At 35.1% G+C, this 22,381-nt stretch overlaps 1 protein-coding gene across 1 annotated transcript; it reads left to right on the forward strand.

Annotated features, from left to right (window-relative positions):
* The first annotated feature begins 4,077 nt into the window (after positions 1 to 4,077).
* Axud1 (AXIN1 up-regulated 1) lies at positions 4,078 to 20,706 on the forward strand. Its single transcript, XM_089631463.1, has 2 exons — positions 4,078 to 4,794; positions 18,029 to 20,706. Exon 2 carries the CDS (start codon positions 18,050 to 18,052, stop codon positions 20,534 to 20,536), a length of 2,487 nt encoding a protein of 828 aa, XP_089487589.1. The 5' UTR covers positions 4,078 to 4,794; positions 18,029 to 18,049; the 3' UTR covers positions 20,537 to 20,706.
* Positions 20,707 to 22,381: the final 1,675 nt, after the last annotated feature.

Genomic DNA, 22,381 nt, shown 5'->3' on the forward strand with positions numbered 1-22,381 from the left:
GTACTCCGTTGTCGCCGCCACGGCGACATAGAAAAAATCTAACAACTCCGATGACGCCGCAGCGGCGACATAAAAAATTGGGTTACTTTTTTTTAAATTAAAGTACCTTTTGCAGGTTATATTCAGTTGTATACAGTACCCACTGGCGATAAGTTGTGCTTTTTGCTCTGTTTTATATTCATAACATTAACTACGTATTCATGTTATTTGAATAATTTTTACTGCGCAAGAAATATGGAGGAGAATTTTTAGTTCAGTGGCAGTGAAGACGAGAATGTTTTTAAACTCATACATTATTATGTAATTTTTTTTTAAATAACTACAAAAAACCATCGAGCCGTTTGATATTTATCAAAATTTTAATAGATCAATTAGTGGATGAGTACAAAAAGCCTCAAAATATACATTCTACTTCCACTCCATCAGAGACCAGGCTCAATGGAAAACTCCATATTTTGAGAAAAGGTCCCAATAGGGACTGTGTATGTGTAGTCTGCTTGAAAGGGGCAGAAAAATATGGCAGACTGAAAACCAGTGAGTACTGTGACACGTGTCCTAACAAGCCACGTATGCATTTGGGCGACTGTTTTCTATGATTCCAAACGTTCAAAAATATTACTATTAGAATGTGCAAATGTTTCTTTTATCAACACAACTACATCTTTTTATTTTCTGCCGCACCAAAAAATATCGTAATTTTTACATTACAATCTATGGAGTATCTGGATACCATATTAAAAAAATTGAGTGCAACGGGTTAGTAAGTGGAGGGTGAGTGCAAATGACACGCATAGGCGCGTGAAGAGCGAGAGAGCTAGAACGCCCGTTAAACACGTGACATTTTTTTTATTATTTATAACGCGCCAAGGGCAAACAAGTGGAAGATGCAGTATTTAAACGAGGATAATAATTTAGTGAAAATATAAAACGCAACATCGATTCGTGTCTGAAGATGTCAAGCAAACATACAATGAATAAATATATACAATAAAACAAAACCAAATCGAGAGTCCGAGCCCTGCTAGCGGCAATAAAATAGTGATGGTACGCTTTTTAAGCAACTGTTTTAAAAGGCGATGCACTACGTCGTGTGATATTTTAAATTGAGCCGCTATCAATAACAACCCTTAAGTAGATGGCGATAAGGTTTAAATTCCCGCTTAACACCATCCGCTTGTTTTGATTTATGCAAGAAAAAATCATGGCCAAAAAGTGCCTTTTATTTTATTTTGTGGATGTTCAGGCATAAATATTTAATTTTTTTCCGATCATTTTATAAATAACTTAATTTTCCACATTATACAATAAAATCATAACCGAAAATGGGTTCGTAAGTAGGAGATTTTGAACTTTAAAGCAGTTTCTCATAGGCCTATACATTATTTTTTTCTGGGCTTATAAAAAGACTTATATAAAAAATACTCGATTATTTCAAAGGCCAAGATGTATTCTACTTGCAGTATTTAATTAAAGCATCTAAAACATTTTTAGGGGACCAAATTTTCAAACCAAAAACAAATGATTTTGCATTACTACGTATGGCATCGCCTTACCGATATTTGTGAAATTATGAAAATCAACCGATTTTGTTTCTTAAATGTACCGAAGTTTTTGAAACTTCGTATATCTTAGGGATTTTATTTTTCAGAAATTCTCTAGCTGCGAAGCGTAGGTACACCAAACGATTTGGGTTGGGTACCCCTGTCTAAGAGACAAATGGAAAGGGTAAAACGAACCTTATAATGATAACGTTTACTATAAACTAAAATAGACTCAAGGAAAGAAATTGGTAATCCAAAAGGAAAGTTTTTTGTGTTACGCCCCGTTTACATTTGGAGTTAATTTTTTTGATTACAGTTTGTAAAGGGATCCCTTTGAAAGTTACCAATTAATCGTCTAGAAAAATAAAATCTGGTGCTTACGGCTAATTTTACAGTTATAAAATTTTCAAAAGAGTTTTTCCAAAAAATATTCGTATTTAGCGTGTACAGCTGTTCAAAAATTTTACCATTATTTGTATCACCTACTCTTAATTAATTAAGAATATTCATAAAATAGCTACGGTGATTCCGTGCATGGAAAACAATAAAGTCAGATTTTTCAGGACACTGACTTTTGCGGACACTAAAAACTCCGAACGCAGAATGCAGATTATTCCGCACTTATTTTTATTAATAAGGCTTACAATTTTTGTTCTTATTATTGGACTTTTAAAATTCCTATACCCGCGGACACGAAATGAAGAGAGATAATTTATTATTATTATTTTGTTAGATTTCATTAAAGTGTATTAAAAATAGATTTAAGGGGAGCGGTTGCGCGATCCTTTTCATAATTTCCGACACAAAGAACGCTTTTTTGCAATGTTTTATATTTCAATATATTAACAAAGTATACTGGGAAAGATTTTTTAACAAATATTATTAACTCACAAAAAAATTCTTTAATGGTCCATATTTTCTAACAAATAAATAAAACAGCACACATCCATACTAGAAATTTGTTATATCTTTGGATTAAAAAAATATTAATCCGTTTTGTCAAGAATTTTTACCTCAAATCCAAATTTTTGTTTTGAATGAAGAAGGCCGCAGATCCGTACCTCTTAAATTTTCATATCGTATAGCTGATGTGTGTCTATTTTTTTAAATTTTATTTGGATTTTCTTATTAATTTGCATTGAGAAAAATTTTTGAAACAAAAAAGTCAATGTTAAATTTGTGAAAATAATTTATCTTCAGAACAGCTTGTGTTCGGAATTTTCAGTGTGCGTAATAAACTGTCAGTTGAATAATCCGTTTTCAGATTTTTCATGTGCGGAATAATCTGTGCGCAAAATTCGTAGCCGAAATATTCGTGCTCGTAATAATCAGAGCACAATAAATCCATCGTCAGAAATCACCGGGCACAACTTTCATCGGGATGTTATAATAGACATGGCGGTAAAAACATAGCCACCGGAAAATTTTGCGTTCTGCATTTTTACCCATATCTTATCTTGCTAAAGATAACGATTAAAACGTGAAGATTATTTCAACCACTTTAAAGGTCACGTGGGTCCATCCATATATTATTTTGAATTGTTGAAATACATACCTACATATTCTTTTATTACTTAATAAAAGTTTAAAATATTTTCCAAGAAACCTGAATGCATGGTCCGTGATAACATGCATCAAAATAATACAGGCCTCACTTTCTGCGTTGTCAGTGAAGTTTTTGTTTTGTTTTTACAGTGAAATCAACCATCGCAACCGTCTACAACCAACACTATAGTAAAATTATTATAATAAAACAGTTTCACCAACGCACGTTCAAGGCCCTAGCGACCAGCAGCTAGCGACTTGCGCCTTATTGATGATGTGTTGATTTCGACTCGTGTGTGTATACGATAGCAATTTGTGTTGGTGTGCGGTTTGCTGCATGGCGCATGCGCACCGGGTGGGTTGTAATAATTTACTCGATTCGACGCCAGTGTTGCTAAAGTAGAAAAAATCCACAGATGTGCGTTAAAATATATATGCGCGTATGTGGACATTCGGAATAATTACTTTCCACAATAGATATAGAAAGAAAAACTAGTAAAATGGCTTAGAACTTTATGGTAAATTTTGTACTAAGACATGATATATTAAAATAACGACAATGTTTGTTGTTTGACATCATAAGATAAAAATAAGTGTTAAAATACAGAAAAGCGACTTTCTCATTGTACAACAAGGGAAAGTATTGTAAACATTGTATTAACATCTTTTCAGCATCAATAATAATAATAACGTTGAATTTATATGGCACAATTTTACAATAGTTCACCCCAAGTTTCTGCACCTTGCACCTTATCAATTATAATGTTATTACATTGTCAATTTGGGAGAGGACAGTAATAATTTAAGAGCGGTTTGTAAAATTGGTATGTTTTCACATTTGTACAGAAAATATTACATTTGGCCTGTTTTGCCTACATATTTTTGGTAAACCGCCGTCTCCTACCTGGCAACGCTGTTGGAAGGAGAAACGAAACAAGCGAATGGACGGGCAGGCAAAACGACGCGATCACTTTTGTTCGTCTTCGCTGTTTCCAGTGCGGAGGCGCAGCTCTATCGAGTCGGACCTGTTCTTATTTTCTAATTATAAAAAAAACTACAAAACAAAGAAAATAATTCAACAGTTAGTTTTTTTTAATAAACTAGTAACGTTAAAAATCGTTTTACTGCATCGATAAAAGTGGCGAAATCAGTGAACCCGCTAACATTTGAACTGTTATAACGTCGTGAATAAGTGTTTACAAACAAGAAACGTTATTTTCATCGGACAGTTCATTTAAATTTTGTTACAATTATTATTATTCAGTGTGTGACGTTTCGTAAACATAACCTCAATTATTTTACGCTGGGAGCGGACGCAACATACTGTGAATAGCTGCGCTGCTCTGAAAGGCCAATTTCCTGAGACTTCAAAAACGTTTTAAATTCCCTTTTGCACCATAGTTTCGCAAAAAAAAACTCACGTAAAGCTAGGGGCTGCATATTTGTAAATCATTTCATATTTTACGATCGCCTTTTACGAACTAATCGCAGTGGAAAAATAATATCAAATAATGCCCGGCCCACATAGCTTGGAGCTGCCGGAGCGAGTGGGATAGAGTGAGAGGCAATATATCGCGCCCCTTGCAAAAGAGAGAGACGCAGCTTACAGACCAACGTAGAATGTTTCACACTAGCCATAGTTTGAAAAATAAACCGGTACGAGCGCTGAAATATCTTTTCAGCGAATATAATCTTCTGCGTTTATAAGGTGAGCACTCTGTTGTTATTTTATATTATTACTTTTATGATATCTATTTAATAGTTTGTACATGGTTTATTATTAGTTTTTATCTTTGTTTAGCATAATATCCGCTTACAAAGTTAGCGCGACGGACAAACCAATACATACAATATTAAAAGTAGTGTTGTGTTATCTGTACAGTACCGCAAATGGGAGCGGTGCGGAGTTTAGAGTACAAGCGGCAAATTATTGACTAAAATATTTTTATGATTTTTTTTGGTGGTGTGCTATTTTTAGGTTTTTAGGTTACAAAAGTATCAACCGTAATCAAATAAAAAAGTATTACTTCTTCATATATCAATTAACATTTTCGTGCATTATTTATTAGATCTAACATTGTGAAGGTATTAGACGCTAGGAAAAAAATACTAAAAGTACAGAAAATATGTTTTCTAAAGTAACAAAAACTCGTGAACAGTGAGCTGTGGCGTCATGAAATTTGTACGGATTTTCTGTCTGAAGTTTCCAGATCATCTCAACTATTTTCTGATCGCAACATAATTTCTAACTTAGGTTATGGAGCCTAGAAATATCCATTTAACTCTCAAAACGACTCAATAGTAGTAACTACTAAACTACTAGTTCTTAAAAAAAACGATTTCACGAACAGCACAGTTTTTTTCACCTGCGGGGCAAATTTTGGTGTATACATGTAAAAATGTGTTCATAAATACGTGCAAATCGGAGTTTTTGCAAAGATATACATACCTTTATAAAATTTTGACGTGTAGGTAATAATAATATTGGATATTTTATACATGTAGGCATCTATTTTCAGTGACTTATATTATTTGACATAGAATTCGTGTACAGTTTGACACGGTTAACGTTGCAGTCTGTACTGAATATAAGTCTAAACTTATGGCGCACAGTTTACACGCGTATCAGCATCGGCTAAAGTTTAAAAAAAACTTAGTTCGTTAGTTGGCCGCCTGCAAAGTTAACCTTGTCAAGATGTTATTCTATTTGGTTTACTAATAAATAGATGTGTTTCGCTATTTATATTTTTGCAAATTCTATAATATTCTATAGTATATAAATATTTTTTTTTTACTTTTTGAAATAATGGCATACAGAGATCCAGGCCAAAAAGGCCTTTCTCTTTCATCATGATTAAAATGAATAGGTTGTTGAAAAATAGGTATAAATTAAATATGTACCTTCCTATTTACGTACAAAATTTCTAGGTACCTACTTACCTGCTTATTTACGTACTAAAATTAGAAGGTACCTGCTCAAATGGCATGAAGAAACTTCTTAGTATTATTTAATTTATGTTTTAAGGTACCTACCCATAAATGTTTCAAATGGGTAGGTACCTGCACCTGCGGTAAAATACCAACCTTCTAAGGGGGAACACTACGAAACGAACGATATTCCGAATGTTGTTGTTCCGCAAATAGATGGGAAATGTAAGCAAGAACTAGTCACAACTCAACTTGTAGGATAGGCGCTGGGCCTCGCCGGGCCGGTCCACCTGCCAATTTCGCCCACCATAGTTGAACAAATACCAAATGAATGTTCGTAATCGTTACCCAACTCGTGACAATAATAATAATATTTGGCTGATTTATATAGCGCCGTTTTCGTGCAAAATTATCCCAAGGGCGTTAAACTTTTTTTAAAATTTGTAAAATATTTTTTTGTTACCCTCGTGACAGAACAGTAAGATTCTCGGACGAAAACATTTTTTGTTGTTTTTTTTTCGCGTGATATAAATGAATTAAAATGTTGTGTGCATATTTTAAGTTTATTCTTTGTTTAAATAGTAACATTGTCATTGCATTATAATATTGGTGGCAATCACGTACATACATACACATGCGGACATATACGCATTTCTCTGAAATCGGATGACATTATAAATGCCGGTCCTACCCGATTGGCATTTGGCGAGGTTGTTACCGCGATTGACTCCAGTCCTCGGGAAGGAAGGTACAATCCTCAGCCAAACATTTTTTCTTTTCAATTTTAAAATAGGTGTATAATACTAAAAAAACTTTGTTTCCAATCCGCCACACTCATTAATCTGATGATAGGATTATTATCTTAATGACTGTATAGTTTTGGATTGTTGTATACGGAAGTGGCGCCCTCTGTTAATTTCAAAAAGAACCGTTGAAGTTTTCAAACCGCGGCGGCGTGTTTTTATCGGCTAGTACGCAAAATTACCAAAAATAATACCTCCTTTCAACGTAAGAATGTTTTTTTTTCGTAAGAAAAATGTATTCAAATAATTATTATTTTATCAAATTAATCTATTGCTTTTCAAGGCTGAGAACTGCCGCTTAGCACTGTTTTAATGTTTAATTAACATTTATTTTTGTTAATTAGACATTCTTCACCATACTCTATTTAAATGGTGGTTGTCCAGAAATTAACAGAACATAGTCAAACAGATTGAAAACTATGGGAAGACTGTACTCAAGTTCAGATCAAATGTAAAGGGGGTGACAGATTACGATATACGCATCAAAGCGTTTTATATAACTCCATACAGTCCTATTCAGACCTGTCACACCTGACAGATGATGTTTTATAAGTGCGGGCGTGGCGATGATGATGCACCGTGATCTACTAGCCAGGCTATATTTGAAAATGATGCCGTAGGCAGGACAGAGGGTCAGATCAATATACGGAGCACCGTGATCACGCGGCTGTCATCAGTCAAGGATAGATCCCATTCAAAGAAATAATATTCCGCGGCAGTTCCCCAGTTCATCTTACCTCCTGATCTGAGGAAGCTTATAGCGTAGTGTAACACCTCAACATATTATCTATATATGCCACGCCCAAAAATGCGTACTAATACTTGCAGAACTCGAAAATAACATTATTATTAAATTTAATTTTAATTAAATTTTTCAAAAATAAATGGAGTTCTACGAATTAAACACAAAAACAATAAATAAAAAAAACTATCTTTTGTGATTTCTTAAACTGTTTTGGCTTGCAGTGTAAATAAAATATTGTAAACTAGACAAAACATACTCATATGTAAAGCATTTAAGCATTAAAATGAATCATCAACATAAAAAAGTTTTTTTTTCAACGAAGTTTAAAAAAAAAAGCGCAAGTTGCGCCACAATACGAAGTATTTCAAAAAAATACACACAAATAGTAGTATATCTGTGTCTAAAGATATAATGGCCAACCTTATGATTCCAGAGATAGCCTCATTTTTAATGTCAGTGCCATACAATTTTTTCTTAAAAAAATTAAGAATAATGAAGAAAACTCCTTCATTTGTACACGCAATTGCTTCATACGTAATTTTATAGCATAGTAATGATCAGCAGAATCCATTTCTAGCCTAAAAATACCCTTAAAAATAAGAAAGGCGATTTTCAGCCCACTGTGCGCCGTGCTGAGGGCCAAGGTACGAGTACGTACGCGTGGAGCGACTGGCTATTGTCATACTGTCTTGTCCAACCGCGTTTACACGCGGACAATGCGGCCGGCGCACAGTGGGCTGAAAATCGGCTTTCATAGACATAGAGACTTGAATTTTCAAGGGTATTTTTTTGTTGCTAGAAATGGATTCTGCTGATCATTACTATGCTATAAAATGTCGTACGAAGAAATTGCGTGTACAAATGAAGGAGTTATAATTTTTTTAAGAAAAATTTGTATGGCGCTGACATTAAAAATGAGGCTTTCTCTGGAATCATAAGGTTGGCCGTTCTATCTTTACACACAGATAATACTACTATTTATTTGTATTTTTTTGACATACTTCATATTGTGGCGCAAGGTGCGATTATTTTTTTTAAAATCCTCAAAGTTGAAAAAACCCTTTTTATTGTTGATGATTCATTTTAATGCTTAAATGCTTTTAGGCTTGCAGTGTAAATAAAATATTGTAAACTAGACAAAGCATACTCATATGTAAAGCATTTAAGCATTAAAATGAATCTTCAACATAAAAAAGTTTTTTTTTCAACTTTGAGGGTTTTTAAAAAAAAAATCACAAGTTTCGCCACAATACAAAGTATGTCAAAAAAATACATATATATAGTAGTATATTTGTGTGTAAGGATATAATGGTCAACCTTATGATTCCAGAGATAGCCTCATTTTTAATGTCAGCTCCATACAAATTTTTCTTAAAAAAATGATGACTCCTTCATTTGTACACGCAATTCCTTCATACAAAATTTTATAGCATATTAATGATCAGCAGAATCCATTTCTAGCCAAAAAAATACACTTGAAAATACAAGTCTCTATGTCTATGAAAGGCGATTTTCAGCCCACTGTGCACAGTGTTTTGGCTTGCAGTGTAAATAAAATATTGTAAACTAGACAAAGCATACTCATATGTAAAGCATTTAAGCATTAAAATGATTCATTAACAAAAAAAAAGATTTTTTTTCAACTTTAGGATTTTTAAAAAATAAATCGCACCTTGCGCCACAATATGAAGTATGTCAAAAAAATACAAATAAATAGTAGTATTATCTGTGTGTAAAGATAGAACGGCCAACCTTATGATTCCAGAGATAGCCTCATTTTTAATGTCAGCGCCATACAAATTTTTCTTAAAAAAATTATAACTCCTTCATTTGTACACGCAATTGCTTCGTACGACATTTTATAGCATAGTAATGATCAGCAAAATCCATTTCTAGCCAAAAAAAATACCCTTGAAAATTCAAGTCTCTATGTCTATGAAAGCCGATTTTCAGCCCACTGTGCGGCGCGGTGATGGGGGTAAGACACTGTCCTGCGGAGATAGCTTGTCTGGTTCATTGTCCTGTCAACTGCTTTTCACACTAGGTCAATGGGTCCAGATATGTGACAAGACAGTGGTCTATGACTGGGTGGGTCAAGTTGGTCCGGGCTACATTTGTTTCTGGACTTCTGTGCATAAGTTAGTAATGCAAGGTTCCGTGTTTGCATTATCGCGACATCTGTCAGTTCGCTAAGCCCCCGTCAACACAAAACGCTTCTACAACTCCCACCATCCCATCCTTCTCGTGTATCATCTGCGGAGGTCACTGCACTAATGCCTTGCCTTTATCATTCAGCAATGATTATTCTGTAGCACTTGAGTAAGATATGTGCATAAGTTGCACGGATAAAGTGAACTTGACGTATCTGTATACATGTATCAAATAATGTCGTGCAAAATGTATAGCGAGACGTCTAAAAGATGTCGCTGAAAATAAAACATTAATATTTTTTGGTTCACGACCGTCCATATCACTCACCCCTTTCAGTGTCGCATTTTTTTTCCACATATATACACCATATTTTATGCTTGATAAACCTACCTAATTATTTGAAAAATATTGGTGTGTAATTTAGATTTTATTCCAACTAGATTTTTATTGTTTTTAGGCCTCAAAGGGTTATTTTTATTAGTAAGAAAAAATTTCATTTCAAAGAACGCAAAAAATTAAAAAAAAAAAAACAACATAAAAATAATAATAGATCCCAAGTCAAAACAAAATAGCCGAAACGGTTTATTGACGGTATTTGTCGCTGGAATGAGGATTGCAACTAGCAGAAAAAAATAGACGCCATTAGGAATATCCTTCAACATACATTTATCATTTATCACAAGATTATGAGATATTATTTTTTTCTTTATGTTCCTGAGGGAGAACACTGGTATTGAAGCTGGATTATACAATGCACATCCTTCTTTGTGGGGTTTTGGGTTTTACTGGGTTTCTTAAAAACCCTTTGTCAAAAGGAACATTCCGGGAACCTATTGTTACTTGTTATGCTTGCAATAATGAACTCCATCGAAAAATATTATGGTTTTAAAATTTTCATCTAGGTCACCTACCGCTGATTCTGAATATGTAAGATTTATTATATATTATTGAGCATTTTTCTTATTAGTTATTTTGATGGCGTCACACCCATCTTCATCGTGGTAATTATAGTTTTGGAAGACGTGGAAGGCCGAAATTGTTTATCAAGAGCGGTCACGGGTGTATTTTTGCTATTTGGTAGAATACAATTACTTTAATGAAGAGCTGCTGATATTTTACCTCAAAAGCGGTCGAACTTAAGAATAAAAAAATCTCGACTCGACGCCGTCATACAAAAATATACGAAGGCCTCCGTGGTCGACCATATCTGATTAGCCAGGTACTCCCCCACCTTCCTCTTCTCCATCTCCTTCTTCTCACCACTACCTTAAGCCTCACATACCCCAATTGGGGACGCCATAGTCTCACTGGCTCCAGACGGTTGGGAGCAGTAGAGACTATTATGCGGTATTCACGTAAAAATAAATGGTAATTCTTTCTTCGATAGCCACGTACTCCGATATCCGCTCTGATGATGTGGATACAAGAGTACTATCCGCGGCTTAATCAAATATTCCCCTGAAACTCATACATTTGACCGTTTTTTCTGCTGAGCAAAAATGAATCGGATATACCATCGAAACTTTTCCAATGCCTCCCTCCTCACTCCTTCCTTATAATAGCTGAAAAACGCTGTTTTCATCTCCAACCCCAGTGTTGTCCAACATTTGTACATGGCTTCAAAATCAGGGTTTGGGAACAGGTTCTTTCGATTACTAAAAGCAATAGTCATTATTATTTTTATTTACGCACATCCTCAGATGAATAGAGGAAGTTGCGTTATAGGTCCTACACACGATCCGACTTGCAGAACCCGACATGTCGGGTAGTATCGTTTGTAGCAAAACCTCCGAGCGAATTTTATTATTCCCTCTAATGATTTGGTTGGAGGTTCAAAATGTCGGGTTCTGCAAGTCGGATCGTGTGTTATGGCCTATGAGTTCAGTGGACACCTTAGCGGGCCGTTCATTCGTAAACACATTATTTGAATGGCTATCCTTTTGATAAGCGATGCTACACGTTTTGTTCGATTAATATGAAGATAACGTGTCTTGTATTTTTATAATGTCATTGCGCACATAGTTGACATGACGATGTTTCGAATAAATATTGTCAAAATTGTGTAAGTAATAATTGTTTGTCATCAAACTACGATAAAAAGATAACTATGTGTCGTTTTAATTTCCGAAAACCTCAACAGGGAAGGAATATTCTGTTATCAATTTGTCGATTATTTTTTAAACGTGCCATTTCATGTTATGGTTTCCTACACTATTGCAATATAACTTTTTTAAAATAATAAACGAACTATGAAATTATAATAAGGCAAGTGCGTTTACCCGGCGTTGTTGGGGGTTATTTTTAGGAGATATACATATACATTAGGGTGGATCGATTTTTTGTTTTTATGTTTTTCTTAGTAGCGGGGTGTGGAATGGATGCTCTATGGGGATACTTTTAAAAGTCATTATGACAGCATTAAGATATTTCGAGTGCAAGTACTGCCCCAAGTCAATTCAAATTTAAAAAAAACAGCGAGAAACTATAAAAAGAAGGGGTTAATCTTTGCTCAATAAAAGTAGTAAAAATATTAAAAAAATAACATTTCATTTACTAATAATATTATCTACTAATCAAGAAACAATAAAAGTACCATTGCTACACAAAAAATCAAAAAACAATGTTAAAAAATAAAGTCAAAAATCATAAAAGTTATTGTGTTTTATAGTCCTTCTTCGAATTGAATTCTGGCATTATTCGACAAGATTCTAACTTGTTTTGTATCCACCCTTCACGTCTTTCAGGGTCGCAAATAGCAAAGCATGATGCCGTTACCACTTTGATGCATCTTTCCGTGGCTTGCGTGTGACTGGGCATAAAACGGAACTTACACAAAATGTTGGATTCGATAATTTCGTGGTCTGCAATGGCATCAATTAATGTCTCGCTAGATATCAGTTTTGTAAGAGGTGGTTCTGATGGTTTTTCCCAGTAGATCAAGTCAATATAGTCTGTTGCGTTGAAATTATAAGTGGGTAGCTTAAATACTCCTATTGGAGAGAACCGTGAAGTACGTTCTCGGATACTTAGAATACGTCTCAGAGCCAACTCTCTAATTAGTCTTCCTTCTTCGTTTAACATACTAATAAGTGTATTTGAATTACGGGATCTACCACCTTTTTCAAATGCTCTGGAAAGTAACGAGACAATTTTATGGTTTCGTGGAGGTTTCTCGCCCCGTAAACACACGAGGGTTGTGTTTTTATTTTAAACCACATCGGAGCATACACTCTTACTACAAATTCAGTCAACATCACCTGATTTTCTGACGGATTCTTGGTTGAAATGTAAAGTCAAAGATTAGAATTGGCTGTTGTTAATCAACGCGTATGACAGATTTTACTCGGGTTTCTTTTCGCTAAGTTTTCGTTACATTGTCCTTCGGCGATTGCTCGGCACATTTCCAATAAATAAATCTAGTCTATACTAAGGTCGTCACGGAATTTTGTAATGTCCGGTAAGTTGCATTCTATTGCTTGAAATTCTATCACAGAAAGATGTTCACAGTTCTTGCGTAACTTTCCTAGTTGGCTGCTGAAGCTTCTAGGACCTGTTGTTGTTCCATCAAGATATTTGAAAAGGTGTCTTAAACTTAACTCGTTAGCATGTAACTGACAGACCAACCACTGAAGTGGACGATGGAGCTTTACTTCGAGAAAGTCGAATAATTCCAGACTCAGTTCCAGTATTAACTGCTGTTCCGTCACATCCGATAGCCACGATGCACGCTAAATCAATGGATTTAGCCACAAAATATACAAACAATTTGTGAGCTATTGTTTTAGCATCGTCGTGGCCAATGTATTGTGAGCCAGGTTCTTTCAAAAGACTGATATGTTCTTCTATCACAACTTTTCTGGGTCCATCCTCCGTGATTAATGTTTTATCCTTTCGACTGTCAAACGATATGCAAATGCACGAATCAAAATGAGGCTGATTGATGGCAGTCAGTGTGGTCCTAGTTTTAGCACGAGCACGTCGAATCTTATAACGATCGATCACGTTTGTTAGATTATCTGTTGTCACTAATCCAATATCTTGTAATGTGGCGCAGACGATGGCAGCACCTGCCCGATCAGAAATACTGTATCAATCCAATGTTCTGAATACAACAGATCCACTGTCTGTTGGATTTATTACATAAGAAGAAGAAGTAGATGAAGCAAAGTATTGTTGGTCAGTTGGAAGATCAACGTTAGTAAAACTTGAAACTGTACTGCGAGATGTGGACGGTTGATCTAAATATGTTTGTTGTTTTTTTGGTAAAGTTTGCGCTTTAATTTTCTTAACATATTGCTCTCATTTTGCTCAGTAGTTTTTCTATCTAAAGAACCAATCATCATTTTTCTGTCACCTCTTTGATCTATCAAAAAATGTCTTTCTTTAATAGGTACTTTTTGATCTTGCGCACAAAACAATTTTCGAACGAAGAACATTTGCAAGCAGCGATATCAAATAACGTCTGGGTGCGTATTTTGAAATCATCCATTTTTTTAAGGTAACTCTCACTATGCTTTCTACCTTTGCATGGTTTAAGAATCACCCGATATTTTTCATGGTAGTCATTTATTCGCGCCAAAATTGTGCGATGTTCGACGATCGGTAGAGACGGTCGTTTCCAAATACTTTCTATTTTAGTAGCAACAATTTCACTAGTATCTCTTACCAAATCCTGGAATCGTTTTTCTGTGCTTTGCGAGACGTGAATAAAATATTTCATCATGTCTTCATAACTTGGTAACACACTAGCTGCTAATTACAATTGTTTACTGATGATTGCAATAACGCATGCAACACCCCCGCGGCCCCGCGTCATTGCGCGCGGGAATGCGCGGTGCGCGAGCGAGGCGCGAAATTGGACTCAGCAATTTGTCAAATTTTCGCGGGAAAATAAATATTATCACATTTTTTTAATGTTATTATTTAAGGCGCGACAATTTTTATTCATTATGATATGTAAAAGTAAAAATTGAAGTATTAATATTGACACAAAACTGTTTTACAAGGGGACATTTTTTCATCAGATTTTAAATAATTCAACTGCTTTGGGGCAGTACTTCCTATCAAAATTTTAAATTGATATTTTGTATGCTTAATTGTATGTACCTAGAGCATCTATTCCGCACCCCGCGAAAACTGATTTATAAAAAATAAAAAATTCCATACAATGGCGATCCACCCTAATATACATACCTCCACGGACTTTTCTGTAAACTTTTCAAGATATACAATTCTGTGGAACATTATTTTGATGTATCTTAGAAGGTTTCGCCAGCGTTAGCAATGAAAGCTCCCGAAAATATTTTTTACGTCTTGATTAAAAAACATTGACTTTTCTCTACTTTCTATAAGTATAATATGCATGCGTTATATATATAAACCTCCCGGAAGAAATTCTCTAAATCCTATCAAAATTCGTTGCGTAGTTTAGAAGAACTAAGCGTACAATTAGACAGACGTGGATAGCGACTTTATTTTATAGTGATGATGATGATGAAGACGACGACCACGATGTCGATGATGTTAATGACTGCCACTAATAAGTTCACTATTGTTGTCACAGAAAACTGCTCTTGGTCAACATTATAAACAAATAGTTTTAAAAATGTCACACACTTATGTGAATTCGGTTAAACACAATATTTTTCTTTTGAAATTTCAAATAATCGGTAGTATACCAATGAAATCTTATACAGTAATATGGGTAACAATCCATTTTGGGGGAGATAAATGCTGTACATGTTTTGTAATTTGGTCGTAATATTTTTCCACAACCTAAAACCGTAAATTAATACACTTACTTACTCATTTACTGTAAAACCTTTTTGTTCGAGCTTTTGGTGGTGACCACATTATTGTTTTTTGAAAATAAATTGACGGCGCACGTATTTACATGCAAGGTGTCCGGGGGTAAAGTGAACTAACTTTGGAAAATGATTCTACATGATAGTACATTTTAATCATCAAAATGTTGAAAAAACACCAAATATACCTGTGGCACACTAAACCTCCCCCCCCCCCGCTCCCTTATATAAGTCCTTAGTACCTATTTAAATAACAGGCAAAGAAATCGTACCTAATCGAAAATACGCTAGGGGTACTTCAAGGATCAGTTTTGGACCCGGTACTGTTTAAACCATATCATATAAATGCCTTAGTGAAAAAACCAAGTGCACATATTTACGTAGAATAATAATAGTTAATTCCAGAATATATGCTGGGGTAGTGCAATGCAATACATTCCATCTTTTCAAATAACAAAAAAAAAACAGTCAAATATAAAGAAAATAAATTAGTCAAAATAACAGTACAAGATAGGCACAAAAAATGCGGAAAAGAAGTGAAAAAATTTTCAACACAAATAATTATGGAGGATATGAGAACATTACATTAATTACTTTATAATTAATGACATTCAAAAATTGTGTACAATGAACATTTAAAATTGTGCTCTTATTTAATTATTATGTTAACAAAAATTTAATTTATTTATTTAAAAAAAGAACTGTCAGATTTTTTTTTTCTGTCAATAATACTCCATAATAACATCTGCGTTTATTTATTTTATTTATTTGTCTTGTCCTTTCTAATGTTGTCTTTCCCGAAATGAGTTTTATAAACTCACTGGGAATAATACATTATTACTTTGTTATCATTTTGTAATGTATTATCTTGTAATAAAAAAATAAATCCATACATGAAGCACGCAAAGTACAAATGTAGTATGGTGATAGAATAAGTTTTTTTTTCTGTAAATTTTTCACAAAAATAAAAACTGAACATCTCATCACTGATTGACAAACTCCTTCTCCAAATAGTGTGCTTTTGCTGATGGCTTCAAAATTTTTCTCTCCTGCAAAAATCAATGAAATTATGGTACATTATACAGGGTGTATCGGCACTAACCCGACAAACTTTAACCAGCTATTCCTTAGCACATTTGGAGTAAAAAATGTTATGGGCACTTTGCTGTCCGGTAGCATTTTTTTTTCAATTAAAAACAAAAAAATTTAAAATTTCCACACTACATCACTGTCATTGGCATTGCGTTTCGTGTTCAATAGCTGTTATAAGCAAGTATGTCAAAAAGCGTCTTCGCTCTTTCGCACACACTAAATAATAATAGTTAAAAATGAGACGAATGGTGCCGTGCCATTTCGTTGTGATTGTAGAAGTGCGCCAATATAGGTATACACGTGCATTATTCAACGGAATGCGAATAAAATATTTGCCAGATGGGTTTTCAAACTTTGACAAAGGATAAAACAGTGGTGACATGTGGTGAAAATATGAATAGTAAATTTAAAAAAAAAAACTTTTTGCCACACAGCAAAGTGCACATAAGATTTTTTACCCCAAATATGCTAAGGAATAGCTGGTTAAAGTTTGTCGGGTACGTGCCGATACACCCTGTATATAGACGTGTTGTAGAAATCTCAAAGTGGCGAATCAAAAGTACGTCAATCGGAGTACTTTCCATTAACGTAGTTTTAGTACTAAACGTCACATAAGGGCGTGTGTTACCTCTAAGTAAGTTGCCTTAAAAAGTGCCAAAATGCCCTTGTGTGTGATAAAAAAATGTTTTCATTACTCGGCAAACACTAGTAAAAGCCAAAAAATAAAATTTCATTCTTAAATACACAAATTATTTTATTATTAATTCAGTATTACGTGTTTGTCTTATAGAGTAAGCGAGTAAGCGAATCTCAGTTATCTTCTTGTCTCAGTCACGCCTGTGATTTAGAATGTAGTATTCAACGCAAATACGAAAACGCCGCCAGCTATCGTTTATTTCATTCATACACACAATTTTTTTTTAATATAGAATTTACTTTGATAATAATAATGTTTCTTACTTGCAACATTTTATCTTGAGTTTGTGAGACAATAGCAAGTCTAGGATGTATTGGGTGTAACACCATAATTTTTCTACAACGAGATATTATCTAAATAAATAGAAAGTATTATTGGGTTTATAAAAACAGTTTATTTTTAAACAAGTTCTGCTGTGTAATTATTATTACGCGTGACAGCTGTTTCGCCCTCTGAAGGCATTATCAAACTGCCTTCAGAGGGCGAAACAGCTGTCACGCGTAATAATAATTACACAGCAGAACTTGTTTAAAAATAAACTGTTTTTATAAACCCAATAATAATATTATTGAATATATAAAAAATAAAAAAAATAAAAAATAAAAATAAAATGGAGTTCTACAAATTAAACTTAATAACAATAAATAAATAGAAAGTGTCTAAAATTTTTCTAGTTACTTAATAATGCATCATATTAATGAAGTTTTCAATTATTGTTTCAGATATATCAGTAAGAAGTCACAATGGGGACCAATATGAGTGAGGATCATCCCATGAAGGGTCTTCAGATTCCTTCCAGTCCGGAGTCGGTTCCAACATCTGGATCTTCTCAGGAAACCATTACTGCAGCTGCTTTACAGAACCAGGATATCTCAGATGTTCTAATGCTGTCTAATTCTAATGAATGTGATAATAGTTGTGTATTAAGTAACAATGAACAAAGTTCTTGTGATGAATTCAAATTGTATACATTTGATAAACAAACCGTGGGTGGTGATAGGGTCGCAAACAGTGATATTAAGTTAGATTCACAAGTTGGGAAAGATGATGAACGTCAGTTCAATATTTCCCATAGCTTAATAGGTAACTTTGGCGAGAAACTCGATATTGATCTAGTCAGTGACTTTGAAGATAACAAACCAGATGTGGTGTCAGCTGACAGTGAGGACTCTGCCCTCGGAAGTCTGCCCTGTGAACCTCCAACGCTGCAAGAGGGAGACGATGAACCACAAGATAGATCAGATGGGAGTGACTCTGGTTTGGGGTCAGAAATAGCCGAGGATATAATCGCTCAGCAGCCTTTTAATAATATACCTCCTGTGGAGGCCAGTGCCAATGAAGTCATCACAATGGACAGTAACAATTTCGAAAACTTCGAAATCCTCAGCACGGAAAGTCCCAGTGACAAATTAGAAGATCCATTGAGTTTAATGACCTTTAGTGATGTAACATTTCCTGGTGATAAAACTGTTAAATTTAAAGGTGCTTTGAAAAGAAAACGGGAAATGGATCTGTGCGATGAGCCTAAATTAAAAAAGCGAAAACGTTTAACATTTGACGATGTGACAGTTTATTATTTCCCTCGAGCGCAAGGATTCACCTGCATTCCCTCACAAGGCGGGTCTACTCTTGGAATGGCTAACCAACATTCCCACATTCAGAAGTTCACCCTGCCTGAACACACCACGGAGCAGCGGAGATTACACCGGCAGATTCTGCAGCAACTCCGCAGCGAGCGGCATACTGTACAAGGATCATCAGTATCTTCAAGCGATTACAGCGATTCAGAGGATGAACCCAGTGAAATCTCAGAGTCTGAATTGGATCTAGACAGTTATTATTTCTTACAACCCGTCCCCACTCGGCAGAGGCGGGCACTCTTACGCTCTGCCGGTGTCAGAAAAATTGAAGCCTTGGAAAAAGATGAATGTCGAGACATTCGTTCGTCCAGAGAACTTTGTGGATGCTCTTGCAAGGGTTACTGTGATCCAGAAACATGCTCTTGCAGCCAGAATGGTATCAAATGCCAGGTTGACAGGCTCAACTTCCCCTGTGGCTGCACAAGGGATGGCTGCGGCAACACTACGGGAAGAATAGAATTCAATCCAGTCAGAGTCCGGACACATTTCATTCACACTCTCATGAGGATAGGTTTAGAAAAGAAAGCCCAAGAGAATTTATCAAAGGCTGAAGCGTCCAATGAACATATTCAATGGGCCGAGTCTTCCAGCAGATTATCAGCCGCATCCACAGCATACATAAACCAGCCCGACAACACAACAGCCGGGATCAACAAGTACAGTGGAAATCTACTGAGAGACGTCAATCTCACATCGCAGGTAGAAGTCGAGTCCTGCGTCAATTCCGGAACATTCAATAATCTGCATTATGACGTGAATGCAAGTAAAACTGCTGCAAATATGCAATGCAGAGAAGATGCCTTGGATTTGTACACTTTCCGTGAAGATTGCTATGGGGAAGAGCGTCTGAACCTTAACCAAGATAGGTTAACCAATAACAGCAGCACTCCAAATCAGCTGATTGAAGCTTACTCCTCCAGCGCTTCTAAAGGTCACGCCACCTATTCCGGGAGCCCTTCTCCCATGTCTCGATTTCCTTGCGACATTAATAACTTTCCGTACCCCCCTCACCCGGAGCCCGGCCACTATCCCAGCCACCTCCCCGCCCACCAGCAGTATTCAGCTGCCAGCTTCGAGGACTTCTCGCAGCAATCGCACAATGTATTCAACCACTACAACTCCATGTACATGAATGAGTATGTGGCAAAGCCAACTACGGCTGTGCAAGATCCAAGTATTAATTTGGCCGAGTATCAAAGTGTTCCATCAGCGGCAACATACAGTTCTTATAGGGCTGCAGAAACTGCGTGTTTTGCTCAAGTTACTGAAAACAAAGAAGCGAATCAATATACAAATTTGCATTCTCCAGCCTACCCTATGACTAACAAACTAGAATCGTTCTCCGAGCTGATTCAGGGGAGGTATGCATACAGTTCATATGATTCTGGAGCTAATACCCCCCTGCTACCGGGAGTGGGGACAGAGCCGGTCTTGTCCACTGCTCCTCCCCTGTCGGCTCCAGTGCAGCCTACCCTGACACCTGATGAAGTCCCCCTTGACTCCCAGCGGGTGACCACCCCTATTCCCAGTGAGTGTGATGACTTTGGAGAAATCATCAAAAAGACAATGGTTGAATCTGTGTCGACGTAAATAATGATTAGTAATTTAATTTATGCTATGTATTGAACAATAAAGTATAATGTCACATCCGTTTTAAAGAATTACTTTACACACCTGACCAGTTTTAGTTTAGATCTTGTGTAGGACACAATGTTAAGTGATAATTCTTTAAACTGTCAAATACTGTTATGTAGACTTACTTTTTATAGCAAATATAAAACATATTCAAATACAACTGGCTTTCTTTCACAAAAAGGTACCTACAGCTGTCTAAAAACAGACTTCTAACCATAGGGGTTAACTGAGTAACTCCGCCATTACAATACTGCCTCGGTAACTAAAAACAGAATGTATTCCTTGAGACTCTCGAGGAAGACACATGTTTTTATTTACCACGGCAGAATAATTCACCAAGTAACAAAAGATGTTAATATTTAATTTATTGTGATGGATTGATGCACTCCAAATGAACGCATGTGTTTATGTTTATACATAAAAAATTCTACAGTATCGAACAAATGAAATAGCAGAGAAACAGATTCATAGTAGGTAATTAATTTAAATATAGAGTGGAAACTCTCATAACGAGCATAATTTGTTCCAGATATATAAATCAATTTGCAAATAAAAATAAAAAAATTGAATTTCTAGTTGATTATTTTATGACGAATAATTAATTATTTTATACAAGATAGCTCTCTAGAGACATTTGTTTTTGCCGATGCTTCAATTGGAAGAATTGTTGTAGAATCACCCCCCCAAAGTTAGTGCACTTTACCCCCGGACACCCGGTATTTATGGCTTACTTTGCTAACCACCTTTAAAAATAGTTATTGCACACAAGGAATCTAATAAGCCAACATAATAATTTCAATTGTGAAAAAAAAGTTCACATAGTTACCTACCTCGAATGTATCTAGTGTGAACATTTCATAGGAACCTGTAGGTTGGATAAACTAGACTGAAACTAACTGCATAACTTGCAGAGGTAATTTTATGATTTGATGCCAGACGCCTGTTTGTCTAAAGCACGTAAAAAAAAAGCACGTTGCACCTAGAACAACGAGTGGTTCGAGTGGAAAGACTTTTGATGTTTGGCGTATGTAATTATGTACCTTCGACGAGACTCAAGAATAAGAATGTCGAACAATGTATGTACTTTCAACGGCATATATTTTTAACTAGTAGTTCTGTGAACAGAGAAGACTTTAGATAGAGTAGAGGTGTCCATAAAAGTATGTTTAAATTTTCACTTATTTTATACCTAAATAAAAACCAAAATTTCCCCTCAAATCATAGTAATTATAAGTAGGTACTTAAGATGAAGCTACAAGCCAAAAATGTGTATATTCTTGGTATACCTTATATCGTAAGTAATAGGCATTACAATTGCTTGACAAACGGAGTCTAGAAATGTTCCATTTCAAGCAAAAAACTGGTTTTTATTTATTTTGTAAATAATTTTATAAGAAATCAAAAAAGTTAATGAAGTGAAACTGTTACAGATAATTTTAGGTATAATATTGTATTTTTTATAAGTTATTTCCTTTTTGCATTCTAAAAAATTCATATTGAAAAAAAAAATTTTTTAGTAGTTTGCATTTATATTTTTTATTGAGTAATTTATTTTTTTATTTTTATTCTACTCAAGCGAAGTGATAGGAAAACCTTCAATTTATCTAAAGCATATTTTTTGGTATTCATAATGTACACCAATTCGTTATAAAGATTAATCAAAATAGTGACTTGGCATTAAGCATGCATTAAGCTTCGCCTTAAATACCTACCTACTTTCTTAAAAATCATATAATATTTTATCTATTTATGTTTTCCATAAAACGGTTATCCACCCAACTTATTATGGAGAAGATAACA

Source organism: Hesperophylax consimilis, chromosome 4 (genome assembly GCF_061612785.1).
Source record: "Hesperophylax consimilis isolate HC1 chromosome 4, BYU_Hcon_1.0, whole genome shotgun sequence".
Taxonomy (NCBI): Eukaryota; Metazoa; Arthropoda; class Insecta; order Trichoptera; family Limnephilidae; genus Hesperophylax; species Hesperophylax consimilis.

Bases quoted from the DNA above. Each gene is read 5' to 3' on its own strand.
- Axud1 (XM_089631463.1), top strand. From the start codon at position 18,050: ATGGGGACCAATATGAGTGAGGATCATCCCATGAAGGGTCTTCAGATT.